Source organism: Canis lupus, chromosome 7, assembly GCF_011100685.1.
Source record: "Canis lupus familiaris isolate Mischka breed German Shepherd chromosome 7, alternate assembly UU_Cfam_GSD_1.0, whole genome shotgun sequence".
NCBI classification, from domain to species: Eukaryota; Metazoa; Chordata; class Mammalia; order Carnivora; family Canidae; genus Canis; species Canis lupus.
In genome coordinates, this window is record NC_049228.1 from 43,704,016 (window position 1) to 43,717,738 (window position 13,723).

A 13,723-nucleotide genomic window follows, 5' to 3' on the forward strand; every position below is an offset into this window, starting at 1 on the left:
TCACACAGTGGAATGCTGTATGGACAACAGAAATGCATGAACTAGAGTTCAAGATTCTATATTGTATCAGCGTGGATAGTTATGATAAAAAAGCAACATGAGCAGTATTAAAAGTTTCACAGAAATTTATAAAATGTGCTAAGATTTATGAATACAATATGTAGCAAACCCATTAAATGACGGGAGAATCAGTGATTATCTCTGAGAAGCAAGGAGAAGCAAGGAGGAAGTGAATGGGAGTGGAAAGGGTATATGTAGGGGACGTGAGCTAGATCCACTTATCATGTCTTATTTCTTATATCTGATCAAATACCATAGAATGCTAAGAATTGACAGAGCTGAGTGGGAGGCCCAAGGTTGCTTCCGTATTTCTTTGGTATGACTGAAATATTTAACTATGTAAGATGAGTAAGTAAACCCCCCAAGATACTTGGAAGAATAAGTTCAGCAAGATGTGTGAGACCTTTCCAGAGAAAATGATACAACTTAAAGATGGATATTCAAAATAAGTAGAAACATCTCACTTTCGTAAATAGGGATGCTCAGTATTATAAATATGTTGGTTCTCCAGAAATTAATGTAAATTCATTGCACTTGTAATCAAAATCCTATGGAGTTTTGGTGGAACTTAATAAACTAAACTTAAGATCTAACATCAATTTGAGAAATAAGGAGAGGGAGACTCACCCTGCAGTTAATCAGCTTACTAGAAAGCAGGAGTAAGTAAAATCCTGTGATACTGGTATAGGTCTGAATAAGTACAATGAACAGAATACAAAGCCCACAATCTGACATTGGTTTATAGGGATTAGATATGTGACAGGAGCTGCATAAATTACTAGTGAGGAGATGAACTATATTTAGTACTTGGTGTGGACAAAGTAGGCCATCCTTCTAGGAGGTGTTTAGGTCACTATTCCACCCCTTAACCAAAAACAAATCCTCATATTTTAGAAACCTAAATGTGAAAAGCAGAACTAAAACATCCACAAGAATACCTAGGGAGGAGTATCTATAACATCTGGATCCTCCTTCAAGCCTCAGATTACTCATGTGTACATACGGGAACCTACCCCCCAGTGGATGCTTGTGAGGATTGAGTTGATGTTTACCTGGACTCCGAGGCTAACCTGCTCTGTCACAGAGTAAGCACTCAAGCAGTGTTTTCTCCTGTGTTTGGGGGCAGACAGGGATTTCTTTAGAAAGAAGCGAAGTGCATCAGAAAAGATTATGTAAAGTATAAATCTGTGTACTCTAAAGGTATAAGAAAATGAGAAACTATTCTAAAGCTTTGGGAGATTTCTCAATACATATTCAGTGATAGGGTCTGTGTTAGAATAAGAACAAGAAACAAAGAACAGGGCTGAAGACAACATGAATTGTAGGTTAAGAAAATATGTAGAGAATCCAATTTGTAGAACTATGTTATACAGTGATTAATAACTTGCAGGCTTTATTTGTGAGTTCAGGATAATCCGACCTCTTACTTAACTGAAACTTTCCAGTGAGTAATTTTTGAATCCCAATTTTACTGATCTGTCACTTGATAAGCTTTCTTATTGAGCTGTACAGATAAAGTCTTCCTATTCTAATGAATCCTACCTTGTATGTCTCACTTATTGCTGAAATTATGAACAGAATTAGTATTTGAACTTGTTTTTCAGTTCTTGCAGATGTTGAAAAAAAAATTCTAACTTCGGTACAGCCCTTACTGCCACACTGTGGAAGGAAATCTGTATATTCTGTAAATGACTCATTCATATTTCAATAACTTGATCATCAATCTAGTTTTCTTATTCCTTTTTTTTTTTTTTTTTAGTTTTCTTATTCCATTTTATCTTTACTTTGGAGTATATTGACATGGATTCCTTGTAAAAGTCTAAATTCAGTCTATTAACATTTCAAGACTGTTGGTTAAATATGTCTTAGCTATTTAAAACGCTCAACTGGTTGAAATGTATTATCAGCATTACTGAAAAATATTTTACTGAATAATTTAGAAATTCTCCAGAAGATAATTAGCTAGGTGTCAGCCAGCCGTAGCTACAGAGACATGACAAGTTGAGACTGGTAACTTTCAGTGATTACATCGTTCCAGAGTGGTCATAAGTGCTGTTCTAAGACATGGGACACTGAGATCATGTGGTACGAGGCCATGAGGTCACTCAGATGACCCAAAGTAGGCTTAAAGTTTTCATGTGTTTATTTCCACGAAGAAAAAAAATTAAAGGTTTCATAGAAAACTTCCAGATCCCCAAGAATACCTCTGAACTCCTAAGAAACATTTCTCCTAACAGGTATCACAGAGAACCTAATAACTCAGATTGTTCCTACGACTGAAAATCCCTTTCAGTGTTGCTGATTATATGGAAGTTTAATTTTTACTCATTTTCTTAGGTCAAGTTCTCATACATGGATTAATTGAACCAAAGGGGTAGGCACTTTTGGAGAAATACTTGTTATATTTTGCTTGTTCTATCAGTTTTTCACAAGGAACAGGGATCCTGATGGGACCCACAGAGGGTTTTTGTTCTAAGGCTGAAATGGGTGTGGTGCTGGAACTGGACCTGGAGCGTCCTCAGAAACCAAGCCTGGAGACGGTCTGCCTCTGCTTTTCAGCAGGACTGGGTGCCTTGCTCGGGCACATTGTTACTTGTGTGCTGACTACCCTCACCCAAGCCTCTGTGGTCTTCTGCTCATGTGATGAACACGGTGACTTACATAAAGGCCTGTATAATGCTGACACTGTAACAGCCTTCGGATTTGCTTCTCTTTCTCTTTTCCAGATAGTGATTGGTATACGACTACATGCTGTTCAGTCATGTTCCTTAGTGACAGTTGTGTTTGAATCCTCCTCTTCTCTAAAATGTCTATATCCAGTTGGTCAATAACAGGTGAATGGTCTCAAAAATAACTGAAGGAATACTATGGTCATTTGCTCTGACTTCTGTCTTTAGCTCTGTAATCTGAGCTTTGGCCCTACCACATTGCTTCCTTTTACCCCATATGGTAGCAATACCTAGGTTTTTTTTTTTTTTTTTTTTTTTGTAACTCCTGAAATGTTACCTTCTAGAAGACATGCTGAGCTTTCCTCCCTCTCTCTTTTCAGGCTTCTGCTCTGGTGTCCCTTTTGTGACACCTCTCCCTTCTAAAGATTGAATTAATGTGCATGTTCTCTGTGCTCGGGTAAGACGGTGTCATGTGGTACTGGGGTTTCTACAGCTGGCTCCCCTTCAGCATGCTTTGTGGCAGAGTGGGATTGAGCAGAAGCCCAAGGTAGCCAGCTACACCTTTTGCTGCCTGGTAGTCCCAAACATCGACTTTGCTGGATTCTTACATGTGTGGGATGGAATTTTGTGTGTTTGCTTTATTTTTCAAGTTGTAGTTTATGTACTAGAGTGCTTATTTATTTGCATTATTACAGAGTCTGCGCTGTAGACAGCTTGACAGTGCTACTCCCAAGTTCCCCCTTGTTCTTTACTTACCCTGCACATCTCCAGCTCTGAGCGAACCTCACTTTCTCACCAGTTCTGCTGTATTGCTAAAGAAAGGCACATAATCCTGCTTATTGGCTCCTTTCAGATTTTTAGTGTCTAAAGCACAGCTGGGCTATCAAGAATGCCAGGGCAACATTGTGAGATAGAGCTCCAGGAGATGTCTCTTCAGAAGTGTATCTGTGGCCAAAATATATTGATGAAATTTGGCGTACTATATTGCCTCTTCTGGGAGACCCTTGGAACAGTCCTGAATTGAGGCTGGGGACTGTAACCTCATATCTGTTCTTCCCTTTTGACGGAATGGGTAAGATTATTTATTAGGTTGTGACTTCCCCCCCCCCCTTTTTTTTTTCTAGCAAACTATACCAGGGCCTAAGTATCTTTAGTTGAGACCATTTTGAGAATGGTCTTTTGAGAATCCAAAGTTCTTTTTTTTTTTTTTTTTTGAGAATCCGAAGTTCTTTTTCGAGAATTATACTTCTGTTTCTTTTTCTCAGTAAATATAGCTTTATTACAACAACCTTACCACCATGCAGATTCCATGCAATTTTCCATGGAGACCATCATATCACCAGAGAATGTGCCTCTTTCTTTCCAGTCTTTATGCCTTTGTTTTTTCTCTTTCTTGCCTTCCTGTGCTGGTTAGAACATCCAATGCATTATTAAATAGAAGTGGCAACAGTGGACATCCTTGTCTTATTTCCAGTTATAAGGGAAGGGGATTTAATGTTTCATCATTACATATGTTTGCTAGCTCTAGGTTTTTCATAGATGTCCTTTTTCAGAGTAAAGAACTTCCTCTTTTCTATTTCCAGTTTGCTGAGACTTTTAAATCATAGATGGGTATTAAATTAACATTGTCAAATGCTTTCTTTTTTTCTGCTTTGGTTAAGAGAAATCATAAGGATTTTCTCCTTTATACTGTAAATGAGGTGCTTGATTTTTTTAAATGTCATATTAGTTTTGCTCCCAGGGATAAGCCCCACTTGGCCATGATATATTACCTTTTATATATATGTTACTGATTGTGACTTGCTGATACTTGTTACAGATTTTTCCACCTAGGAGGAGCAGATCTTTGCTTTGTGTTAGTGCAGGATCTTGGGTCCAAGCCACTTTTTTGCTCCTGTTCCAGGATCAGATAGCTTTTTCTTCTACTCATTCCTCAGCATCAGTGCATCCTTGCCTGAGACTGGTGGTGGCAGTGTCTCCTGCCTTCCTCCAGCAGAGTAAACTGTGGTTACACTTATGTGGTGAAAGGCTTATTTGTGTGTGGGTAGGTGGGCAAGTAGGTTCTGCCCTGCCCAACAGTACCATAGCTTTTGCCCTACTCTTTTCCTTGGGCCCTGGGTGTGGGAGGCTCTGCTGATCCTCCCCTCCTAGTTGAAGGCTCTTGTTTCATAGAACATGCCCTTAAGGGGGAAGAGCTGTCTCCCATCTCTTACCCCATGCCAGTCTTTTTCAAGAGATCTCCGTTGGGGCCTTGGAGAAGAGCTTATGAATGAGTGTAGGTTCCTCCTGTCTGGATCTTCCACAAATTCTTTACTATCATCCTAGCTGATACTCTACCTTTATCTTTACTTCTGTCTTCAACATTGAGCCCATTGACTAAGACTCTGTTCCCTTTGTATTTGTGGGTTGATATCTGTCATCATTTCTGATAAGTTTTTGCCCAGTATCTCTTCATATATTTTTTTTCTGCTGTGGTCTCTCTTTCCTCCTCTTCTGGGACTCCAGTTAAACCCAGTAGACATTTGATCTTGGATATTCAGGGTGAATTTTTTTCCCCCATGCTTTTTTTTCCTCTTTGTGTTTTAATTTGACCTGTTTTCAAGTTCACTGTTCATTACTGTCTGTTATTAAATCTATCAAAAGAAATCTTTAATTTCTGATGTCGTATTTTTCATTTCTAACATTTCCCTGTGATCGTTTTTTCTAGCTTCGGTGTCTATAATGAAATTCTCCATTTCTTCATGCTTGTTGTCTCTGTCTTCCGTCAGGTCCTTTAAATGTTTCTGTCCCAGCCATTTTAGTCAGTTTAATAATTTTGACATCTGAGCCCTCTCTAATCTGATTATATTCGTAATTTCATCTTTTGCCCATGTCTTGCTATTCCCTGTATCTTGTAATTTTTGATTGAATGCTGAATATTTGTATAAGAACTGTACAGATTGAAGCAAATAGTATTTACTTCCAAGAAAACTGCCCATCATTTCCTGTGTTAGCTTAGTAGATGGTGGGGTTAAATCAATAAGCTGTGTTGTTGGGCTAGTTCATGGTTTTTGTTGCACTTTAGATTGATTTAGTTCAAGTGTTTTGAGAGCAAAATTGAGACTCTGCTTTCAGAAGATTTGTTGTCTGAGTGTAATTCCCATTACCTCTTTGTGCTGTACATCTGAGCCTTCAGCTTTCTTGACCTGACGTGATTTCTCTGCTTGACAGCCCAGTTGTCATTCCCTTGGTCATTCTGGAGTTCTTTTGGCTCTGGACCTGCCCCTGGCTTCTGTGCAGAGTGAGATCTCCCTCTGCAGTAACACCTTCCAGGGGTTTCTTGCAGCAACCCTTCCTTAATCCAGCCTTGGTAGTTCAGTGTCAGAGTATCTGGGTGGAAGTTTCTCTCTCGGCTCTCCTGTTCCACCTCAGCCTTTGGCAGTTGAATGTCTGAGATCTCTTGGGTTGATATCTCACACTTGTCCTGCCCATTCTTTCTCCTCCTTGTCAGAGGACAGATTACTTGAATTTGAGGGAGACCATAGGCTTCTTAAGGCATTTCTCAGCTTTCCAGGCTGGTCTCCCTACATTAGGCAAGCATGCAGCAGAGCCCTGTGGGAATGAGTGGCTGGATGGTACAGGTTTGTTCTGTGAAACCCTTGGAATTTTTGTCTTGTTAGTGTACATGTTGCTGTTAAAATTTATTAAAGAGTAGATTGGTTTCTCCTTAGCCATTCCACCAGGAAAGAAACCATTCTTGGGCCTCTCTTCCTTCATAGCTTGGCACTTTCTGGAATTTAGTTCCACTTAGGTTACTTGGCATCCTCCTGAACTCTGATGGGTTCAGAAAAACCCATGGTTTTGTAGCTTTCTCTGGCTTGTTTTGATTGTTATAGTGAAAATGAGGATCTGTCGTCATTTCTACATTCCTGATTAGAAGTGGGGCTCCTCCCGTGTAGCCTGGAAATACATGATCATGTTTGCTGCTTCATTCTAGCTATTTTCTGTAGATCTTAGAGCTACATTTCTAAATCTTCATTCTTCTCAAGTCTCCACTCTCCAGTTCCGTCCTCAAGTGGTAACTGATTTTGTCTCTTATTTTGAGATTAAAGTCATCCACGTTAAAATTTAGTTATGGGGCTTGTGAAGAGTGTGTGAAAAATTTATGGTAGATGCACAGAAAACTAAGCACATGACAAACTGAGATCATTAACTGGGGGAAAAGAAAGAGTTGTACAAAAAGGGGAACATTATATAGTAGTTTACTACTGACCTCATCAGACACAGAACTACTTCTGGGAGATAATTATGAATGTTGGAGGAAAGTGAGTGGTTGAGTGTAAATCCTCATTTTCTGAAATCAGTAGATAATATCTCAACTTAATATTTTAAGGGATACCATCATGAGCCTCTTACTTAGAGGATAAATAGCAAGAATCACAGTTAAAAGATTTTGAGGAATTGTACCTCAGTGTGCGAAGAGGAAATAGTTATGACTTTAGTTATGACACATATTGTTTGTTATGTTACTTAGAGAAAAATGAAAAAATATTCTTGAAAAGAGGCCCAATAAAGTCTTCTCAAGGGATTGGAAAAGTGAACCAAACCTTTTCTTCACAGACTCTATTTGCCTTTGTTTTTTAAAATTCTTGCTGTTTATTTCACATGTGATGCCTCTTCCCTTTTTACGAGTTTAGATTTTACTTTATGATTCTTATTTATGAAAATTTAAAACTTCAGGGAGAATGGACTTAATGCATTTTAAAAATATTTTTGCTAGGTGTTTGGAGACTAGACTGAAGTCCTAAAAAGCGAGAAGAACTTTCTAGTGAAAGTTTTAATTATTGGCAAATTGGTTTTCATTATTTGGTGAAAATGTTTTAATTGTTGACACTAGTAAAAGTTAGAAATGAAATTGTATTGGTGGTGATAAGTTTGCCCAGTGCCAGTAAAGATTTTATTTGCAAAATTATTACCTTTTTCCACTCATGCCACAGTTTTCTGTTTTTTAGAATTTTTTTCCACAATTCCTTTAAAGTAGTAAAGGCATAGTCGGGGGAGGAGATGACCTCTGGAAGTCTGCTGGGATGATGTGAATTTCTGTCTGATCTTCACATGTACGTTGAAGGTATGCCTGGGTCTGCGAGTGAGCCTCACGTCCCTCCTGTCTTTTCCAGGTCAGGTAGCAGCGCGGCCTCTCATTGCGGGTCGTGGCCCCTGGCAAGAGCATGTCATCTATCCTGCCGTTCACTCCGCCTGTTGTGAAGAGGCTGCTGGGATGGAAGAAATCAGCCGGTGGGTCCGGAGGAGCAGGCGGCGGAGAGCAGAACGGACAAGAAGAAAAGTGGTGTGAGAAAGCGGTTAAAAGTTTGGTGAAGAAGCTAAAGAAAACAGGACGATTAGATGAGCTTGAGAAAGCCATCACCACTCAAAATTGTAATACTAAATGTGTCACCATACCAAGGTAAGTGTCACTAGAGCAGAACTCCTGATGGTCCTACTGTTGAAAATTGCTTAAAGGAAGCCAAAGGGAAAGTGACTGAAATTTTGTTATTGTCACGTTACCTGTACATAGTCATTATTAAAACAGAATAGCTCTCTTTAACCTGGCGTTTCAATTTCGCTTGCCTAGTTCAGGCTTGTTTGTTTTACAAGTCATTTTCTCTCAAACAATGAGGTTTAATCAAGCAAAATAAAATACTTAGTTGTATTATCTTCACCGCGTTCATTTACCTTCATTGCCGAAATGCTTCACTGTAGCTGATTCTGATTTCTGTGACTGAACAACATTTGAATAAAGAGTCAAAGCTTTTCCTCTGGTAAGTGCAGTGGTGGCTGACAGTTCTCTCCCACCTTGATCAAAAGTCTGGCCAATAAAGAGTTAACAGGCAGCTAACACAAATGAATTTTATTTATGTAATTTTTGTCTTGAGTTGCAACATGACTCCTTAGAAAGAACAGTCTGGGGGGCAGCTTATTTGCAGATAAATACCACTGTCAGAAATGCTGTTTCTTTAACAAAGTAGCAAGTGGTTTTTAAGTGTTTCACTACTATTTGTAGACCTTCTGGGGTTTGGGGGGAGCGGCAGCATATAGCATTTTCTGAAATGACCTCTGACTGTGTCAGATTCGTGTGTTAGCATATAGTACATGAAACCATGCTACTTGATTGATGAGTTTCCAGTGAGCTTTGGGGAATACAGTCTAGATGCTTGTTGATAATAGATCCCAGGAACACCAGCCTATCTACTTGCAAACACTCAGTAGAATGTTCCTGCCTTATTTGGTAGATTAATAATCTGTTTCTTTTACTTGATTCACTTAAGTCTTAAACAAGATTGACTTCTTTGGCTTATGCTTTTGTTTTCCAAAAGTTTATGAGGGCCTGCTGAATCCAGGGAACTCTTTCTAGGCTCTTGAGGATACAATCTGATCAAAACAAAGTTCCTCCTTTTCTGATGCATTGATTTACACAGTAAGCAAGTGAACAAATTGATATAATTTGATATAGTAATGAGTGCAAAGAAGACCATGCCTGAGAGATAAAAAAGCTGCTTTGGATTGGATTGTGGCACTTAAACTGAGCTTTGAGAAATAGCAGCTAGCTGAAGGAAGAGTCTTCTAGGAGAGGAAGGAGCCAGTGTAAAGACAGGTGAGAAATAGCTTCTTTTGGAGGATTTTAAAAGGCACTCAGTAGAGATGAAGGAATACAAAATGAATATAAAACTTGGAAGGAATCAGATAATACAGCATTGTGTAAGGCACAGTGGGGGTTTGAGTTTTAGTCTAAATATAATAGAAAACAAGAATTTTTATTTTTTTATTTTTTATTTTTTTTAACAAGAATTTTTAAACAGGTATTTTTATTTAAGTAGTGGGATGTGTGTGTGTGTGTGAGGGGGAGAGAGAGAGAGAGAGAGAGAGAGAGAGAGAGAGAGAGACTGGATCGTGTGTCTGGAAGGAGGGAGATTGGGAAGCTCGTAGGGTAGTCTAAATGAGAGATGCAGGAGGCTGGCCGGCACGGTGGCTGTGCTAATACACGAAGTGGACACACTTGGGTGGAGTGAGTGGAACTGAAAGGGCTTGGTAACGAATTGGATAAGAATAAGTCAAGCTACATTTGCTAAGTTTTCATTGTATAGTGCCTGGTATTTCAGTTCGGTAAACATTTATTAAACACCCACTATACGTATGATACACTCTTCCTCGCTGGAGTTAAAATACAGTCTTTGTTCTGGAGTTGCTTTCTAGCAAGGGAGATAAACTTTACAAAATAAGATTTATGAAGTACCAGAGGTGTTAAGGGAGCTCAGGGAGTTATGTGCAAAGGAGAATCTTGCCTACCCTGCAACTTGTGAAAAGTTTCCTTCCAGAAAAGGATTGGTACCAGAGCTGAATCTTGATGAGTATAGAGGAGGGATTTAAGTGAGAAGAGGCCGGATCCTTCTGAGCAGCCCTGCAGTGTTGGGAGTGCTAGTGAAGGGTTCTGAGTCAACTAGTGTCCAGGGAGGCTGTAAAACGGAGGCTGGCTGAGGCTGGGCTGAGGCTGTGCAGATAGTAAGGAGCCACAACATGAGCTTGAACCTGAGCGTGGGTGAGGGTGGCGTCCCTGAACAGTCTCAGCACAGCGTCTGGCTGCAGTGAGAATGATTAGGAGACTGTCCAGAGTGGAGGCAAGAAGACCGGTTAGTAGGTGCTCTTCCTCCTCCCCGGAGCTTTGGGTGCCAGGGGACAGGGAGCCGCGGGGCTCACAGAGCTTCCTCTAAGGCTTATTACATTGCAGAGCAGAGCTGAAAGGGGAGCTGTGCGAGCCCCCCCTTTTTTTTTTTTTTTTAAGATTTTATTTTTATTTATTTACTCATGAGAGACACAGAGAGAGGCAGAACACAGGCAGAGGGAGAAGCAGGCTCCCTGCGGGGAGCCCGATGTGGGACTCGATCCCAGGATCCTGGGGTCATGCCCTGAGCCGAAGGCAGACGCTTCACTACTGAGCCAGCCAGGCATCCCATCGCTTCCTTTAGAGAGACAATACTACAGTAGGTAGCAACCTGATGATTAAAATGTGTGCAGGTCACTTTGGCCAACATTTTTTTCCTATCCTTTTTATGGCCTATTTAAAAATTTTTTTTCCATATACTAGGGCTTTTTGATCATTAAATTTTTTTTTTTTAAACCTCTTCCTGCTGTGAAAGTGTGGTGGTGATAGACCATTATATTTTTTTTAACTGTTAGAAGTTCTTTGAAGCTTAGAAACTTGGCTTGTCTAATTTGGTGAGGTTTTTTTGGCTAAGAAATGTAGATTTGTTAATATTGGTTGTTGTCTGTCAAGGAGTTTAAGCTTCTTTTTCCACTATAGTTTGGCCCCATATATTTTCTAGAGTTTGCTTTGTTTTTAGTAGTAGAAGAGTTAATGTGTTGATTATTAGTTATTTCTTAACTATTAAATGTTCTTAAACATTCAATCAACTAATTATGTCTGCTATAATGGTTTAGGAATGGGGGCAGGAAAGGTCCATTATGGATAAATTCAAATGGTAGTTTAGGCAAAATTATTTAATGTATGATACAAAATGGATTTACTGTATAAGTTTATGTACTTAAAATTGCAAGGAATTTGTTAATAAAAAGTCTTAGGTTTTACAAACCTAAAAATACAAATAAGTTCATCCAATGAAGAACATGACACGTAAATTACTTAATTTTTAGAAATGGCAAATATTTTCTGTTAAAACATCTGTTGTATTATTAACAGTTTCTGCCTCCTTGACCCTCTTTCTTTTATTCTTAGAGTGGGACTAAATTGGGGGCAGAAAGAGTCCCAGCTCCATGTCCCTTCCACCCTTCATATAATTACTCAGCCTTCATAGCTTTGTCTCTGAAGAGATAGAAGCTCTAGGTACACATGTCACTACTTTTTCTCCGTTGTTGAATGTGGTGACATGAAGTGATTCATTGGTAGAATTTAACCTGTCAAGCTGCAATGAGCTGAATAGTATTAATAAAGTTTCATGAGGCTTTTATATCTCAACCATTTTTGATACTAAGGAATGGAAGATAGCTCAGTCGTAAAATGAGAATGCAATTTGGTATTTGGATAATGAATTGATCAGAAGAAGATAAAAGGCTTTCAATGCATATTAGCTACTATAAAGCAAAATCTAAACTGCTGTAGGGTTGGAGACTCCAAAGTTAAAAGTAAGGGGCTGTGAGGTCTAATATGGCAATTTTATAGTGCCCATTATATATAAATGTGTAGAAATGAAGAATTCATTTTCATAAACATAAATTATAAGGCCTTTCCTCTGGTAAAGCTTTCACCTTAAAATCACATTTTTGATGTTTCATCCTAAGGAAACTGTTAGGAATATGGTCAAAGATTGCTGGTCTTTATTTCAGTTTTGTTTGTAATAGCAAAGAAATAGAAAACTCCCAGTCCTGACTCTTAGTTTTCTTAACTCTAGTAATAGAGGAAAGTAACCAACTCCTCTTAAACCAGAACTGAACATGAATAGTAAAAGTTTATACTAGTGTTACTTATAACACCAGTTGCAAAAATTATAAGTAAATATCAGTAACTTGAGTTATTAAAGTGACAAAATCATGATTAGGAAAGGTTTATTGCAGGAATGCAAGTATGATTTAATTACAGAAAAAATATTAATATGAGATACCCCATAGTCCTATTTAAGAACAACTCTGATCATCTTGATGGATCTAGAAAGAATTGTTTTTTTAAAGGTTTATTTATTTATTCATGAGAGACACAGAGACAGGCAGAGACACAGGGAGAAGCAGGCACCCTGTGGGGAGCCCGATGCGGGACTTGATCCCAGGACCCCAGGATCACACCCTGAGCTGAAGGCAGACGCTCAACTGCTGAGCTACGCAGGCGTCCCAAGCATTTTTTTTTTTTTTAAGATTATATTTGTTTATTTGAGAGAGATGGAAAGCTTGTACATGGGCGATGTGGGGGAGGAACAGAGGCAGCCGGAGAGAATCTCCAGCAGACTGCAGTGAACACAGAGCCCAATGCTGGGCTCGAATCTCAGGACCCTGAGATCTTGACCTGAGCTGAAACCAAGTGTTGGATGCTTAACCAGCTAAGCCACCCACGTGCCCTCTAGAAAGAGATATTTATAAAATTCCATATTTTTTCATGTTAACAAATTAGAGATAGGGATTTTCTTAACTTGATAAAGCATACTTCTAAAGATATTAACACTTAACCATAAATCTTTAGACAGAATACACCGAATTAATAGTTGTTCTTTACGGGTAATCTGAAAAGGGGAATGTCTTATAATTTTTTCCTAATATGTGTATATATATAAAAGTGTGTTTTACTTATACAGCCAGCACAATTAAATGTTTAAATAGAACTTTTGGGCAATACTTAAAACTTTTTTTTCCCCCCCAGTACTTAAACTGTTCTTGTCTGTACTTTTTTTTTTTTGCCCTTTGAAATCAATTTTTCTGTTAAAGGGGACAATTATATTTTCATTTTGTTAACATTCTTTTAGAAATATATACATTTATAGCTGTATTTTCCTTTGAAAAGTATGTTCCTTAAAAACAAAAAATAGTATATATGCATGATCTAGAATTCACCTCCATATGATACAGTGGGAATGTTTTGCCTACTCTAGTGTTCCCCCATCTCCTCGCCCACTTTCCCTCTTTAGAAATCATTGTACTACAAGCTTCTTATGTATCCTTCCAGGATAATATGTTTCTTTTTGAATGCTGTTACTGATTTATGGTTTTGTTTTCCATCTTCTGAAGTTTTAAACATCAGAATACTTAAAGTAAATATGGATTTTCAACTTTTATTTCTAACTTCATATTCCTATCCTTTTACTTCTCTGTATAATCCAGGAAAAATGAAAGAGAAATCTTTTTAAACCCAAGCAATGGTATCCTTCTATTCTTCTTAAACTAGTTCCTTTTAATTTGTCAAAAGAAAGTAAGAAGAATCCTTTCTCCCTCATTCATAGATACATACAACTTGTTGGTAT

At 38.5% G+C, this 13,723-nt stretch overlaps 1 protein-coding gene across 5 annotated transcripts in view; it reads left to right on the forward strand.

Moving 5' to 3' along the window:
- Window positions 1-13,723, forward strand: part of SMAD2 (SMAD family member 2) — an 81,177-nt gene that overhangs the window by 15,379 nt on the left and 52,075 nt on the right. For all 5 annotated transcript variants that reach the window (XM_038543327.1, XM_038543329.1, XM_038543330.1 and 2 more), the window contains one exon: window positions 7,886-8,172. In XM_038543327.1, the coding sequence (XP_038399255.1) occupies window positions 7,937-8,172 (236 nt within the window). In that variant the 5' untranslated portion in view covers window positions 7,886-7,936. The remainder of the gene's footprint in view (window positions 1-7,885; window positions 8,173-13,723) is intronic.